Source organism: Atractosteus spatula, chromosome 12, assembly GCF_055471065.1.
Source record: "Atractosteus spatula isolate fAtrSpa1 chromosome 12, fAtrSpa1.hap1, whole genome shotgun sequence".
NCBI lineage: Eukaryota > Metazoa > Chordata > Actinopteri > Semionotiformes > Lepisosteidae > Atractosteus > Atractosteus spatula.
In genome coordinates, this window is record NC_142717.1 from 40,499,214 (window position 1) to 40,516,232 (window position 17,019).

Consider the following 17,019-nt stretch of genomic DNA (forward strand, 5'->3'; position numbering starts at 1 on the left):
CGTGTCCTCTGTGAAGGACCCAGCCATCATGGCATAAACTGATGTTCACACATAGGACCATTCATGGGCTACTCAGTGGCAATGAAGTTAGCCCCACCCCTGCACGACTCTTGGGTCCTGGGTTGAGTTCTGGAGAGAGGGAGACCTTGAGTGTGGAGCGAGCATGTCCTCCCACAGACTGCATGACCTTTTCTGGGACCTCCAATTTCCTCCCTTGGGCCCAAGCCATGCTGTCCAAGTTAACTGGTATTACCTGGTATTTGTCTGGTGTGATCTGTGATCGACTGATCCTGCCTCACACTTTGCACTGGTTCATAAGAATATTGGGAATCCCTTAGGATATTATGGTTACTGAAGAGAAAAGGTCCCAGAATGGTACTCTTCTTTCATAGGAACAAGTAAAGGTTTATTCCATGCTGAAAAGAGAAGAAAAGAAACACAACGTTTCGGCTGTGCAGCCTTCTTCAGGTGTCTATTCTTTCATATATTTCATATTTCAACATCAATCACTTTAGCATCTGGGAGTCCAGTTCTGATATTTAGGATGCCTTGTACAGTATGCTTTTCATTGCCATTCTTGTTTTATACTGATAAACTGTAAAACCTGTCTCAATCAGTTTAATGTCATTAAGTGAATACTACTAATACAGTCTAATATAAATCAGAAAAATAACTATTACATACAGTATGTACTTAAGATAGTGGTACCACAGATATACATATAGTATACACAATGACTTATAATAAAAACCTCAGCTAAACCGCAAAATCTATTTTAAAGTCAAGTTTGCTGTTTTTCTCTATTGATGCTCTTTTAATTTGGCCTTTGGCCATTTAGGTTTCTGAGTCAAAAACACTTAAACTGCTTATTTTGAAATAAGGCAAGCTGCTCCTTCCCAGCTGTGGAGTGTTTTTCCTCATCAATCGCTCAAGCAGAGCTTACAGGTGACACTGAGCATTCATCCCAGAGGCCATTTTGTGTGCTTGTCAGTCCTGCGATTTACTGATACAATTGTTTGTGGTTGTGCAATTTTTTCCGCCAGTTTTCAAATGAATGTTATTCTTTACAACAGACTAGAGATGGATGTAGCATATATAATCATGGCTATGAAACTATAAAAAAACAACTATTTTCAGAGGACAATGAGCAAGTTTTGGTTAACTGGGATCTAGTGAAGAAGCAATGAATGCAAATTACATCTTAATGGGGGGGTGTGCCATTGCAAAATTAACATAAAAAATGTGAAACACTGAACTGGGTTCATCCATCACCAGAAAATCACTCATTGCTGGAAAGGAGCGCAGCAAACCAAAAACCTAAACAAGAAGCATTTGTTACAAGGTGCAATCAAACTCCGGACAGTCCATCTCACACCTATACATGAAAGAAGACCAGGACAATTCTTATCGAACTATTAATTACTAGTGAACAGCTATGCTAGCCAGCATATCCTCAGGAGATGGAATGAAAGTGGATCCCTTGGAGATACCTCATGTGCACACCTCTACAGACACACCCATTCTGGAATCAGACCAGGATCACACTAGGTACAAATGAGGTTGACTACACTTTCATACACACCTTTTTTGTAAGGTACTGTCTACATTGTGTGGTGTTGTCTGTTGTACTGTGCATGTCCCAAGAGATCAGTTCCAATAAGAATTCCAACGTACATGTACATACTGTATGGCAATTAACTCCTCTACTCTCTAACCCTATTGAAGCAGATACCCTTGCCTTTTTCACGAAACAGCTGGAGGACATCCCTGGATCACATAGCTATTAACAGAAAAATTAGCTAGATGAACCAAATGGTTTCCACTTATTCTTTTTTCCATATATTTAAATATTTGAATAGTTTTCCACCTTAAAACAGTTTTGATAAAGCACCTAAAATCCTCTTACATTTTTCATATGGGCATTTAAAACTTGGACATAGCAGTTCTATTATTCCATCACCTTACCTAAATTGTATGGATCAAGTAAAAATGTATTTTATTTATTAAAATTTAAGATTTTAATAATCCCATTACATCTTTTTTTTCTGGGTTTTGCAAATTTTTAATAACATGCTCTATTGTCCTGAAGTTCCTGCTGTGTTTTCAGATCCACAATAACCTACTGCTTCGGTTTTGTGGGCACAATAAGTCCTGCAATGGTCTATTTTTAATTTTCGCTTAGCATTTTGGTCTGCTTGCCGGTGGCGTTATGAATCATAATCACAAGCTGGTCTTCTACAGTTATATTACTTGGTTCAGTGGTCAGCTATTATATACTGTATATGGTTGATGCTTTTATCCAAAGTGACTTACCAGATTACAATCACCTACTTTTCTTTCCATACAAACCAGAGTACTTATTCATACTTATTCACAGGGACAGAACTGTGGAGCGAACTGGGTAAAGTACCATTCTGTGTGTCAAGTGTCAGATATTTTCCCATATTTGCTGTTATTGGAATGCATTGTAAATATATTACTACTGTAATTCAGGAGGACCTTTTCTTACTTCTTTCTTACCGTGTATAACTTTTCATATTTTTAGTGCCAAGCGTTCTCTACTTTGAAAAAATACTCTCCGAAAACAGTTTTACTTTACACTTATAAGGCCATGTAAAAGCTTTGTGGTTAGTGAGTGGACTAACAGGAAATGGAGGATTTACAGTAAACCCATTTAAGGTATTTATTTTCATGCAGAATTGGTGGACTCCCATTCCAGTGTAAAAATCCCAGAACTTGAGGAACCAGGGGCTTTCTATGAAGCGAGTGCAGTGAGGCGGTTAGCACCTGGTATGAATTCAAGTGAAAAGGAGGACAGAACCTTTGAAAGGGCAACTCAGAACTCATGTAATAAATGTAGAGCACCATTTTGACCCGAGCCTCTGTGTGAGAGACAGAACCAGATAAACTTGAAATGCATTGATAACATACTCTTTTTTATGAATCCAAGTTAATCTGTGGGACACTAATTGTGTTCTGAAACCTATCAACACAGATCTTTCAAGCCGAAGAGTGAGATGAAACATTCCCAAGTCATGAGGCACTTTTCTCATTTTCTCAGCAAATTAGATTACCGATTGATTGAAATGGTTTAATTCTTACACTCATTCTTTGGAAGACGTCCTTAATTTCAGGTCAACTTCAAAGTCTATGCACGAAATTACAAATGGCTGCCACTTCAACCAACCAGTATTTAAAAAATATGACCTTTTTTTAAAAGACAAATAAAAAAATTACTTATGACAAGGTTCTGTCATATATTTTCCAAGGATTCACATTCATCTTTTTAAAAGTCATTTGAGAAATTCAATTTAATCTGATAAAACCTTTCTGACGAACATGCCTAATACATTTATGAAAAAAGAGCAACATCTTGGGCTACAGTATTACTTGTGAGATGTCTAGATGAACAGATAGAAGGATAAAACATTCAAAACCATAGAACAATAGTTTATTGAAGTAAAAGCCATAAAACAATCATTTATGAGCTATATAGGCAAATCGAAAACATTGCTTTAATTGACAGAACTGCAATACTGCTAGAACTGCTTTCAAAAACCGTCCAGCATTCATTGCATTGAACATTACCTGAAAACGATATGATCATTTAGCTAAATGTTAAGATTAACATCCATAAATGATGCAGACCTCACACAATTTACAGGTACAATAAAAGTGACCATACAAACTGAGAAAGATCTTTTACATTGCTGGAACAAGTACCCAGCTGTGTTGTCAAAGCCGAAACCCCAGCTTCTTTTAGGGAGCGGCTGGATAAGATCCTCACACCCACCAGCGATTAGCAGCCAAATGGCCTTCTCTTGTTTCTCATGACCAAATAAAAGAAAAAGAACGAATAGGCTTCTCTAACACTGCTATTGTTGAAGACTATGAACCAAAAACAGGTATTTTTCAGGTATCACGGGTATTGACAACCCTGGCTCTGTAAAGCTGTTGTTTTCTTGCTTCATTCCAGCTGTTGATGGCCAAAGTGGTTGAAACGTTTATACTGTAGATATAGACATTACAAACTGCAACACAGCACAGAAACCACTCTTTCAGTCACCGTAAAAAAAAAAAAAAAAAATCCTACAAAGCCAATGCGTGTGACTGGCTTTTAAAAAAAGCACAATCTTTTTGCAGATTCGAACCAACTGATGGACTGTAAAAAACTCTGAATCAAAATAATTATATTCATTATGGCTTACCAGATCTACTTAAGTGAAGAATTAAAGAATTAAATTAACCTAGAGTAAAAATGTTAATGGCAAATTCATCTTCACTGGATAATAATAATGTAAATTATATTAAACCTATACTGTGTCACCATTCATGAACATCAATTACAATTAACCATATTACAGAACACTGTGGAATCGAAGTCCTAATTAAAAATGTTATAAGGATGTAATAACTTAATAAAATGAATTTGTGACAACAGCTTTTTTAAATCAGCTTATAACATATTGATACATGTAGCTGCTCTATATGGCAATTTATGAAGCTTTTTCCTCCAAAAAAACAAAAGCAAGGTCTTTTATGATTTTTGAAAATTATGGAAAAACACAATGTAATGGACAGGAATTTCAGCATTAAGCAATTTATTGAATATCTTGTTGACAGAGACTATGGACGATTAATTTCTGAAACAAATATTTCTATAGAGAAGTACTTCTTTGTGGTGCTTTTTCCCCCTTTAACTGCATTACTGGATTCTATATAAACTTGTAATACGCATCCATTTTGCTGATTAGAAAAATACTCTGAAATTATAGAGGATATAATGACTCTAAGAAGGTCCCAAATGTTGGGAACTGCTTTCTATTAAAGGAACGTGAAGCATCTTCTAGATAAGAAATTGCATTTCTGGCTTTTATGCCTCTAAAATGAAAGCAATCAGGAGTCTAATGTCATTTCCAGATAAGATAAAGTTACAATTGTTTATACATAGAATGGATCTCAAGGTTACTTCAAACCAATATAAGCCCTTGAAGAAGCAACAGGATTTATTTTTAAAAAAATACTACAAAATCAATGCTGTTGGTGCAAATGCATTCAAACCTTGGCTAGTGTCAAATTTCCAATATTCATTTTTTCTTGTCGACTAAAAGGCTCATATTTTATGATCCCCTTGTTTTTCTGATCATCGCTTCAAGCGTGGCCCACTGATCCTTCGTAACCTACAAAACAGCAAAAGAAACGTAACTCAAATACACAAAGAGTGATTTCAAAACTAAAGGTTTAAGGCATGCAATCAAAGGGAAAAAATTACCTTCTTCAAGTCATTAAATTCACCTGCCATTGAGACATATTCCCCACCATCCATTCTAATAACCTGTAAATAAAAAAAAACATGTGAACACTAGGTTAACTGCTCAGTTAAGTGCATAGGAAATGGAGATGGGGTATTTGATAAAAGTGCCAAGGTACAGCAGAACCAGAGTTTTAGGGTCAAAGGTACTGTAAATGAAAGGAGAGGTTAAAACCACAAGCCAGGAGAAGAATTAAATAAAATGAAAACTGGTATTGTTGAAACCTCTCCATACATTTACAGATTTTTGTAAAGTGTATCCCTCAGATGTCAAATCCGGATGCTCTCTCACAAGTGTTTTTTCTTGAATTTCTTACCCACCTCTTTGCTTCATATGCCTGCTCCCTATCTCGCTCACCCACATACCTGAAGCTAAGACACTGTGGGTCTTATTTCTGTCTTCTTTTTGGTGCAGGATTAACCTTTACTTGCCCCTCTACAGTTAATGCACACTGAAACAGCTTGAACCTTGGACCTTGACAAGAAAATTAGTTTCATGCCATCTTGATGGGTAGTGTGGCACTGAAAACATGGGACAGCTGAACTATTTAAGTGACAGTAAAATCCATATGATTCAAACCTTAAAATAGACACTAAAGTCAAATAAACTACAACATCTTTTCCAATGAAACACGAATCATCAAATTCAGTATAGTTCTGATTAGAACTGATTAGTAGATTCAAGGACTGTATTTTTTTCAAGTTTTAAAATGATAAAACTGTCTAAAGACGGTCAGGATGCTCCTGAGGGCGGACCTCAGGAAAAACTTTGTAGAAAACTGTAGTAAGATCAGCTCATGAACGTTACTGTAAGGATTATAACTTACCGCGCCAGTCACCCAGGTGGCATAGTCACTGCATAGGTACGCAGCAAGGTTGGCTATTTCTCCTGGAGTGCCCAAGCGACCAGTGGGTATCCTCTCCAGCATTGCTTTCTCAAACATTCCAGCTGGGTCTAAACGGCTGAAAGCACCCTTGATAAAAAATAAAAGGAAAAAATTAACCTAAAGACCCTTTCACGATATTTTATAGGGGGGAGTAATTAAATATACTAAAAGGTTTTAAAAAACATGTCAGTTTAAATGGTATGTCCATCGCTCATAATGACAACCTCGTACCATACACTGAGATGCCAAGTCTGCCTTTTACCAGTAAGCTTCATCTTCAATCTTCAAAGTCAAAAACAGCCACAGACCAAATTGATTAATAAATTAACAAAGGGGAAATGGGAAAAAGCAAGCACTTGAGAGAAGAATCAAAAAGAATCAAGGTCCAGCTGAAGAAAAGGAAGATAGTGAACTGCTAAAACAGGTAAGAGAGAAATGTTAGAAAGATCACGCCAATGTAGGGTACATTAAGTCTGTTTTCCCAGCATTACAGCAGCAAAAGAACAGTAAAGTGTTGCAGATAATAACGGGGAAATTCTAGAAAGTTTTTAGTGTAGCCTAATCAAGAACCATCATGTTAAAACCGTGCAGTATTAAGAACATTGTGTGGAATTCCTGATCACCGCTTTAAAAAATATTCACTATGACTTTGCAAAAACCCAGAAAAGAGCAACCAAAGATCCGAATCTTACAGACTTGAACACAGAAAACCATGAGAGGACCTGATTTAAGGACCTTCAAAACACATTTGCAAAACACATCCAGCAGGCTTCTGAATCAACAGTGAAACATAAACAAGAGTACACAAGTGGACTCCCCCGGATCAATTAGCTACTAGAAACCAAACAGGACAGAGGGGCAGCATGGCTCCCTGTCACTTGTAATCATTCTTCCGTTTTTCCCATGACAAGCACCTTTTACAGCAAGACCACACCGTTTTAGTTGTCCTTTAAGTCATCCTGCTTTCTTAAGAGACCACTACAACATGACAGAATGCTGCTTTTTCTAGTCTAGGATCAGGCATTTGGACTTGAATTTCATAAATCTGTATCTCCTCCACAAAGCCGCCTAAGCACGTAACTTACTAACTGCTTCTTCCCTCTGATTTTATATTATAAAGCATTCTTCAGCCAAGTGCACAAGTTACCTTAGTTTTTATTGGCCCGGGCTGAATCACATTAAATCTCATACCGTATCTCCCCCATTCTGCAGCAAGTGACCTATGAAGGAAAGACAGATTAAATCAGTGAAAGAATATAGTTGGTTTTAGAGACAAAAAAAGCACAGCAGCAAAATGTAATGGATTTACTTACAGTAGCTGTGCGCAAGTGTTAATTTTTCACATTGTTAATTTTAAGGAACACAGATGTATAGAAACATGTCACCAGCAAATTTCTGGTATATAAATTGGTGAAGGAGAGACAATTACATCTGAAAATAACATTAATCATTAAGGCACATTATATTTCATTATACTGTATAGGCATCCTCCAGCAGTAGCAGGAGTAGAAAAAGTCAGATGAAATGTACAGTACATACTATATTTAATGCCTCTTTTTAGAACTCACATGCAATATTGGCTAGTCTGGCAACCCTGTTTCTAGAAAGATCAGTTTTACCATGGCAAGACTGAATGAAACAAAGTTAAAAGCCTATTCAGTCCTGTGATTTTTGTCTTAAACTGTAAAGTAAATATCAGGCATGTCTACAAAGAAACAGCACATCAAAGACAACCGGTCTGTTTTCAGAACTGGAGATGAAAAGGAAATAACATATCAACTTAAAAGAACAGAGCCCTAACTTCTGTCAGGATATAGGTCTTTTAGGTTCATTTTACCAGACCAAGGTGTTAAAAATACCAGCACTCTGCCTATATTCATCAATGCTGAAAACTCACTGTGATCCAATGATCTGTACACATGCAATTGCAGTCGAAGAAAAAAACAAAAAGTTGCAAAGAAATAATAGTTATCCTGGCATATAATTAGATGCTGCGATGATTTGAGAATCTCAGCTGAGATCTTCATCAGAATATTTATCTAGTCTTAGTAATATCTCCAAGTTTATGAATAATCAGCCCATTTTTGCAAGTAGATTTGCATTTTTATTTACTTGACAAAAAGACTACAATAGAGTGCATATTTATTAATAAGGCTCCAACTAGGCTTTGATGAAAACCAAGTGCTCTCTGCCTCCCCAATACACTGAAATGGATTTAGATTATCTAGATTGCATTGCTTTTATATCCGAGACAATTCTACACCAGTAAACAAAGCACACAGTAAATGACAAAACTGTTTTTCTACTATAATTTATTTCAAACCTGTCTATAAAACAGGAGTAGTGTACCCAGTTTTACATTGATTAAATCTTGCACATTATGAGTTATTTAACATTGATATAAATTAAATCCCTATTCTGTTACTACACATTATATCAACAATTAGATTTTTTTCCCCCTCATGTCTGTCCTCCTACAACACTCAACTCTACCCATCTGTAATATGAATTTTAACAACCTCACCGGAGGATTACAGTTTTACAGAAGATCAATGGGCCTAGGCTTTCAGTGTAAAAAAAAAAACATTTGTCAGCTATACCTTCATTGCACGAGTTTTTCACAAGAATGCTCTCATTTTAGACACTCTAAGCACTTGTAAAATAATTGGGCAGGGATGTGAAAGAGGCATGCATTAAATATTATCACAGATTATGATTTTCAAAAAGGTCCTGAACATTATTAGCTCTGATATACTAATCTGTAGGAGTTCTATTTCTCTGCTGTGCTTTGCAACATGACAGCATGTGAAGAAGAAACCAGCCACAGTTGACATGGCTTGGAAGACGTACTTACTTGCACATGGTTTCAACTCCTGCCTTGGCCGAGGCACTTGGGACCACAAACCCCGAGCCACTCTCTGCATAGATTGTTGTGATTGCCAAGAAAGCTGCACCTAGAGACACACTGCAGAGCGTTACTCCAGACTGCCTCTGAATCTTTCCAAGATCTGAAATGAACTCAAGACGTTTGGTGGAGAAGCTGCATTTCTTTAGTCTTGAAGAGAGATGTCTACTTGGAGAATTCATAAGGATTCAAAATCCCTTCAGAAGTTGGCAAAATCAACCCAATGACCTGCACTGAAAGCACAAGTAGGGAATGCAAAGACGGGCATTTAGGACTGATAATAACGTGTACGCCTTAACTCAATTAAGGCTGTCTGGAGCAAAACCTTCAGCCATGAAGAATGTGATTCCCTGGAATATTTTTAAAAAATACAGTAGCTGGATGAACTACCCAGGTCAAGAACAAAGTGGATGCCTGATCTCTTTTGTAACTCATTTGTTACCACTCTCAGTCAGCGCACTAGAACATGTGATGTGTGAAAAACCAAAGGTTTTCGTGTGCTGTGCAAATTTTTTATGATCCTTAAAATAAAATCCAAATGAAAGATTTCCCATCAGAATATGCCACTCCGAGCTCTTTGGCACAAGCCATTATAGAAAATAACTATGAATACAGATCTCGAATATAAAGAGAACAGGAGATGAATGATAATTCACTTTCCACAGTCTAGCAAAGCAATCATCATGGTTGCATTAGTTGGTAAAACATGTCAAGTCTTTACTTCTATTTGTAAAGAGAAGCTTGTTTTTCAAACTCAATAGAGAGCATTTTTTAAAGATATGGTGCAAGAGGCACTCTTCCAGAATTATTTTTTAAAATGACAACATATTGTGTCGCCACCAGTCCACTTAAAAATGTATCACCCAAAAACAAAGGATATTGATGAGGGTTAAAGGACTTTTTAAAACAATACTGTGGAAAATACAACTGCTCTATTTTACGTCAAATTAATGTGCAAAATATTTTATAAGACTGCATGACATTTGCAAGGCTTTTATTTTACAATCCATACTTCAAGTTAAGCATCAGGAAAAAAATTTAAAGTAATTCAAACAGTATATACCACATTTATGAAATATTAGTATATGGGCCAAGAAAGAACTTTGCTGAAAGTATTTGAATTCCAAACAGTTTCTCAAAAATGCCAATAAAAAAAAAAGTTAACTCAGGGTTTAAATAATCAAATTCCAATGGCATACAGAAACCAGGAAAAGGATAGCTTATTAAAGACATACATTAACTTGTTTTTTTATACTGTTTTAAAATCATTTCCAGCACCAGTTCCAATTAAATCCAAAACAGCCTCTGATTTTTAGTACATCAACATTCAAAAGAAGCCCCCTAAATGGTAAGATAATCAATGACAGAAAGAAAAAACAGGAACTTTAATCATTTTGCACCAAGTAATACATAGTTAAGAATAAATTACGTATAGCTGTGTACATTATATTAACTAGAACTGGGCTTTGCCTCAGCATGCAGGCTGTAAAGGAAAAATGCAAGGTTAAATTCAGGCTGGCAAGGACAAAGAACAAAGTACTTTATGACCTTCATGATCTGGGGAGGATTCTCAGAAAAGAGCAGCAAGTAATGTATAACCAGAGACAGGCAGAGGTGGACCCATGAGAAAGAACTCTTGAGAACACACACTGTCAAACTCGTATGGAACGCAGGTAAGTGGAATATAGACAGAGGGTCTATTTACAAATGACATCTGCCAAAGGACTGTAATTGTCTCTGTCAAAAATCTCGATAATCACAAGGTATAACATAAACACAATACAAGGTACATACAATAAGATAAAAACCAGAATTGCAAAGTAAAACTATGCGATAAACATAGCTTTCCGGAAATTGTCAATAAATCGGTTTATGTAGTCTGGATAAAGAACATTTCGGCTTGAGACATGTCTTGACCAAATGAAAATCCTGTGCAGCATCTTAATCAGGTGAGAGGAGCTGACTAGCGCTTTACTGCCCTCTGGTGAATAAAATGTAAAAATATAACTAGAAAAACAAACAGAAATATTAATTCTGAAACATCAGCCAAATAGATTGCAATTTCCTCATAAAAATTCAAGCTCATCTTCAAAGGAATTTTTAAAAGTTAAGGATTTTTTTAACTTCACTTCTAAAAAAGGACAGTCTTTTGAGGGTAACTACTGTAGGGTAGTAACTGCAACTGATAAATAAATCAATATAAAATGGTAGTCTAGCTTTATTAAATAGAAGGCAAATGTACATTTCTGTAGTGTATAAGGCTTAATGTTGACTGAACTTAAACCTTAATCCTTTCTTATAGCCTTGTTAAAAGCTCAGTAGGTTGTCAAGAAAGCACATTAAATCAAAATACATTTATAAAAGTCCCTGACAGACACTACATTTTTATCTTAAATATTTTGCCTAACACTAAAATTACTGTTTATTCCAAAAAATCCAAGCCAAATGTTAAGGATTTGCAAACAGCCAAATTAAAAATGGGACATGTAAATTTCTGAAAAGCATTTGATTAAAATGTGTGCTCCTAACAATGAAAAAGAACCGCAAACGCCTCAAAGTCATCTTGATTCATATACTGTATGCTGGTAAAAAAGTAATGTTACCTCAATGCATATCTGAAATCTTATTGAAATTAATTTTATTGAGTATATAGCAATTAACATAATGTGAAAATGTATAATACCTTTGGAATTGTATTTCACAATTATAAATTCACAGCTGTGCTTTTGACCAACTGACAGAAGTATGAAATCTAAAATCTAAACACTGTTTTTTTAAATACAGTAATACGTACTGCAGTACTATATACTGTAGTAAGTACCGGAAACTGCAGTATGTGGATGTCAATTAAGGCATTCACCCCCAGTAATCAAAACTATATTTTAAATCACTCTTTAATAGTTCTACAAGATGTTGCTGCTCCAAAGCATCACACTTGTTAAAATATGGATAATGGTAAAAACCCAAATCAATGTAAACCAACAAGCATACAATAAATGGATAACATTCCCACACAATCTGGTAAACAAATAGGAGAGAAATCAAATAATTGATTCTAATTAGGAATAAACAGTACAGCATTCCAATTGCAAAATCATTGACAATTATCCAGCAAAATTAATTACAAAAGTAACCATGCTAACTGTTCTGATGTACTATCATTCAGAGGGCCAGAATGTTTAAAACGCAGGCCCAGATTATAGCGAAGTTTTAACAAATAACTGCACATTAGATGGCCAGTACCTTACGGCAAATGTCTATTGGGTGAATGAAAAAACAACTCTGCCACCAGGCACCAGGTTTGTAATTGTGACAAGTGGGGGAGAAGAGAGTCGAAGCTTGATTTCTTGATTTCTCGCGGGCCTTTGTCTAAATACTCCCTAGTGGCAAAAATACCCTTCTGAACATCTTACCTTTCTCTGCTTTTATAAGCTGCTTCCCCAGCTCGAGGGTCACATACGCGGTGCCATTCAGAACGATATCTGTTATGGTTCTCCAAGCGTTAGGAGACAGGCCCTCAGACGGAGAGATGAAATTGCCTGCAGCATTATTTATTACCACCTAATAAAGCAGAGAACGAATTACTAACCAGAAAACCGATTCACGCAACAGAAAAGAGATTATAAGGAAACAATCGGTAAATGCTCTTCTCGTTCTCCAATTAAAGCTGATTTGGGATTACCCCTCAGCAGCACGCCGCTGAATACGAAACACCTGGCAGTTTAAAAACAAGAATGATATAACCATGGCGATATTCCAGCTTTTCTAACAATGAGAATGTGGTAGTTAACTTAAACGGGTTAAGATTTAACAATAAAGCCTGTTTAAAATATCACTAGATATGGGAAAATGCAACAAAAACAACTCTGATTTGCATAGACATTGAAGAGCTACAACACGGGTTTATAGATAACTTCTTTTCATTTTAGCGGTTGCAACATTATAGCTACATGAACATTCCTATTTGGGGGAAACCTACAGTATCTGATTTGAGCGACTCCATTTTTCACCAGGATTAATTGTGCTGATCACAGCTATAGATGTAAATGACTCATTCATTCCTATCCGTTAACAGACACCCATTTCTTTCAAGTACAGCTGGAAGCTGCAACTCAGAGTCATGACTTATTAATATACTCCACATATTTCTGATCTCATTATTTTTATATGTGTAGCATTTTAAAATATTTCAAGATTTCCAACTAAAATATGCTTTTGATTCTGCATTGTTTGCCTTTTTCTCCCCCCAAAATCCAACATAGATTAATGTGCAGAAACAGAAAAGGATATCAAGAGGTATCTGTTTTAGCCTGTAATTCCTCCTTACTATAATCATATTGTTATCGGACTATTATATGCTCTGTTGTGATGAAACGATGAAAAGATCATCAGCATATTATCATTACATAATCCCACTCAAAAGAATGAAATAAATCTGGACTTCTTATAGGAGGCACATCTTTTAACAAAACATTTAGTAAAGTAAGAAACTACTAACCACTACCGCAATGTCACTTTTACCTGGGATGTTTGAGAAACAGACAAGGAAAACAATATACTAAATAAATTCCTTACACTTATATAGTGCTTTTCTGGACATTTCACTCAAAGTGCTTAACAGGTAAACTCCCCTCCATCAACACCTGGATGATGCGATGCCAGTAGGCTCATCACACATCAACTATCAGTGGAGAACAGAGTGATGAAGCCAATTATCAGGAGGCCATGATTGGTAATTTGGCACGAACACTGGGGTAACACCCCTACTCTTTTTGAGAAAAGCCCTGGGTTTTGACCCCAGAAAGTCAGAACCTCAGTTTTCCAAAAGACTGCGCCATTTTTACAGTATAGTTTCCCCATCACTAAACGGGGGCATCGGGACCCACAGACCACAGGGTGAGCACTCCCTACTGGTCCCACTAACTCCTCTTCTAGCAGCAGCCTTAGTTTTTCCCAGGAGGTCTCCCATCCAGGTCCTGACCAGGCTCACACCTGCTGAGCTTCAGTAGGCAGCCCGTTGTGAGTTGCAGGGTGATATGGCTGTTGGCTATACTACAGCTTCAAGTAAGATGGAGAGAACCATTTGTTCTTGCGCTTCTCAAATAAGAGAATAATTTTCTACATCTCTCTTCAAAAAAAGTGAGCTCACAAAACTCCGGTGTGAAGCCATACGTACATCAGGAAGGCCTGCGACCTTGACGAGCTCAGCGACGGCAGCTTGCACAGACACTGGGTCCCTCACATCGCACTGTACAGCGTGCACCTAAAGGCAAAGCAGCTGTGAAATCATGTCCAAACTCACACGAACAGCAAAATGTAACATGCATTGGCTTTAAAGTAAACATAGCTCAAACACTAAAAGAAAAACTGACGTACAGCATTTATAGCAGCTCTAAGAACTAGATTAGTGATGAGAAAGCTATGTTACTGTCTACTTTATGCCTTAATGCCAGTACATTTTTTTAAATACAGCAACTGATCATTTTATCACGGAAAGATTGATATTGAATTAAGGGTTTAACCTCTAGAACACACAAAAAATATTTTTAAGAGCAGGTAAAATAATCTCAAAAAACAGCTGCAGCCTCATTAACGCAATGGTGTTTTTTTCCTGTGCTTTATTATTAAAGTAAAGGACATTTCCAAAATATACTAATTCTTAGTTTTAATTGAATTACATTTACCTTGTTTCCTGTCTGTTTTGTAATTTCCTCAGCCGTTTGCTTCAAGACATCCAACTTTCTAAAAAAAAGGACACAAAAATCCAACAGTCTAGTCAATAAATCTAATAATTATCTGAGATGTGAACAAAACCAAAAAAAAAACAGTTTTCTAGATGAAATCAAGCCCTGACTTTTATGCTCAAACTCAGGTTGAAGACGAACAAGGAAAAAAAATATATGTTTTAAGAGTTTTAAAACAGGACAAAACAATGACGCTGCTAGACAACATTTGCAACTGAGGGACAAAGTCTACTATCAGTTCCTACAAAAAAAAAACAAAACAAAACGGCAGTGAAGAGTTGCCTAACCCTAACTCTACTAAGATGAACCCCGGTTCAGCGCAGAGTCACAAATGCGCTAAGCACCTCGAGGTGCAGTTGTGCGAGCGCTCTGCCTGCGCTGTGGCTGAACCCACACCACCCACCTGCTCGCAATAACGCATTCGGCACCCAGTGCGGAGAGGGTGACCGCCATACCCTTGCCCAGCCCGGTGCCCCCTCCCGTGATGAAGGCGACTTTGCTCTTGAAGGAACCGGGGGGCAGCATCGCTCCTTCAGCTGGGGGGAAGAACGCAGCCTGCGGATGAGCGCTGCTCTGGCACAGCGCTTTCGTCCCACTGCTGAAAAACTAAACGGGAGCAAGCAGACCCCCCCCCGCATGTCAAGTTCTGGGACACGCCAGTAACTGGTACTGTAGCCAGATCATTGCGAAATGAGTTGTTTTACTTTAAAAAAAAAAACACACCAGAATGCTCCGTTTTTGAAACATTACATTTGAATCCTAGTTTTTAACGTTATTTTTGTTGGGTTTTTACGTGAAGGTTGGATCGACTTTACACCCTCCAAAACAAAGTCATATATATAACATTCTTCCAGACACATTAAGATAATAACTTAAAAATGCTAACTTTTTCACTGCTTTGTAAAAAAAAATGCTACCGTCTAAAATTAAGCTGGGGAAAAAAAACTACAGCGTACAACTACTGATAACTTTTCTCGGTTTCTAAGAAACGTAGCTATTAAATAAAATGTCAGCTGAATGAAGCAGTGATTTTTAAAACTCTCCTGTAGGTTTCTCTGCCACATAAACTCTTGAACTGTGATCCTTCACCGTGCAGCAGTAATCATCTACTATCTTTAAACATCTAGAGACAGCTTGTTATTGCCTGCGTAAAATCCACTTGATCAAATCAGTAAAGTATATCTATTAAGAACATGACTTCGAGATTCTGCTCTAAGTTACGTACCTTTCTGTGCATGCCATATCTGAAGGCTAAGGCTGAAACTGAATTGGTATTAAGTGAAAAAGGATTAAGTCTACATAAATATGCCGCAGCCATGTTTCGCAAACCCTAACACGACCTTACGTTTTGCAAAGACTATCAGTGATGCCGTTCTCCGACTGCTGCTGCGTGACGTCACTGAGGTCCGCCCGCAGACGTCTGCGCAAAATCTGCGCAACTCTGAGTAAAGATGATAAACCAGTACTGAGCCGTGATGCGAAATACTGTATTTATATAATACTATTATTATACAGTACTGTCGTTTACAAAGCACTAGGATCGTCCTCAGCAAACTTGAGATTAAGTTTTTATTGTAGGTCATTTATTTTACTGGTTTCCACTGTAAAGCTTGTGGACTGTAAATGTGATTTATCATACAGAAATTAGTAAAATTGCCACATATTGTGTGATTAATAATTAGAGCGCGTGCTCTGGTGCATAAACAATACAGTGTTTGGTTCTGAGTTGTGAAAGGGGAGTTAATTAATTTTGAGAGCAGGAACGGTAAAGGCTGATATAGATTGTGCTAAAGGGAAACTAATAGGGACTATTGCTTTATTCTATCGTGACTTTTGGTAGGTTAGTTTGAGACTGAGCTGTGGCTTTAAGTCAAAGAACCACTGGGTTTCATTGGAGGAGATAACTATAGAACAAGACTGAGCTGAGGTGCCAGGCAGGAGTTAAACCCAAGAAGACTATTAATATAAAACGACAGTAGCGGCGGTACCACCTTCTAACCTGATCTCAGAAGATGAGCAAGGACTGAATTCTCCAGGGCTGTGGCAAAGACATTCTGCACAGATCTACGCAGAGCGGCTAGAATCAGGGCTTTTAAAAATGCAGTCACTTTATTTACACTCTCCTCCATCATCAGCCCGTCTTAACCTTCCGCTCCACATCCCGGGTAACAC

General features: G+C 37.2%; 1 protein-coding gene across 1 annotated transcript; it reads right to left on the bottom strand.

Moving 5' to 3' along the window:
- Window positions 1–3,436: 3,436 nt before the first annotated feature.
- On the bottom strand, window positions 3,437–16,250 carry decr1 (2,4-dienoyl-CoA reductase 1). Its single transcript, XM_088928808.1, has 10 exons — window positions 16,073–16,250; window positions 15,251–15,453; window positions 14,788–14,845; window positions 14,280–14,366; window positions 12,517–12,664; window positions 9,053–9,152; window positions 7,346–7,418; window positions 6,139–6,285; window positions 5,273–5,335; window positions 3,437–5,180 (listed from the first exon to the last, which is right to left on the bottom strand). Exons 1-10 carry the CDS (start codon window positions 16,163–16,165, stop codon window positions 5,121–5,123), a joined length of 1,032 nt encoding a protein of 343 aa, XP_088784934.1. The 5' UTR covers window positions 16,166–16,250; the 3' UTR covers window positions 3,437–5,120.
- Window positions 16,251–17,019: the final 769 nt, after the last annotated feature.

What these genes read in the sequence shown, in the direction of transcription:
- decr1 (XM_088928808.1), bottom strand. Translation starts at nt 16,165, where the DNA reads ATGGCTGCGGCATATTTATGTAGACTTAATCCTTTTTCACTTAATACC. An exon ending in GAATGCGTTATTGCGAGCAG is followed by an intron (nt 14,846 to 15,250) that starts GTGGGTGGTGTG and finishes CCTTTTTTTTAG; the next exon opens with AAAGTTGGATGTCTTGAAGC. An exon ending in CCGGGCCAATAAAAACTAAG is followed by an intron (nt 6,286 to 7,345) that starts GTAACTTGTGCA and finishes TTTTTTATCAAG; the next exon opens with GGTGCTTTCAGCCGTTTAGA.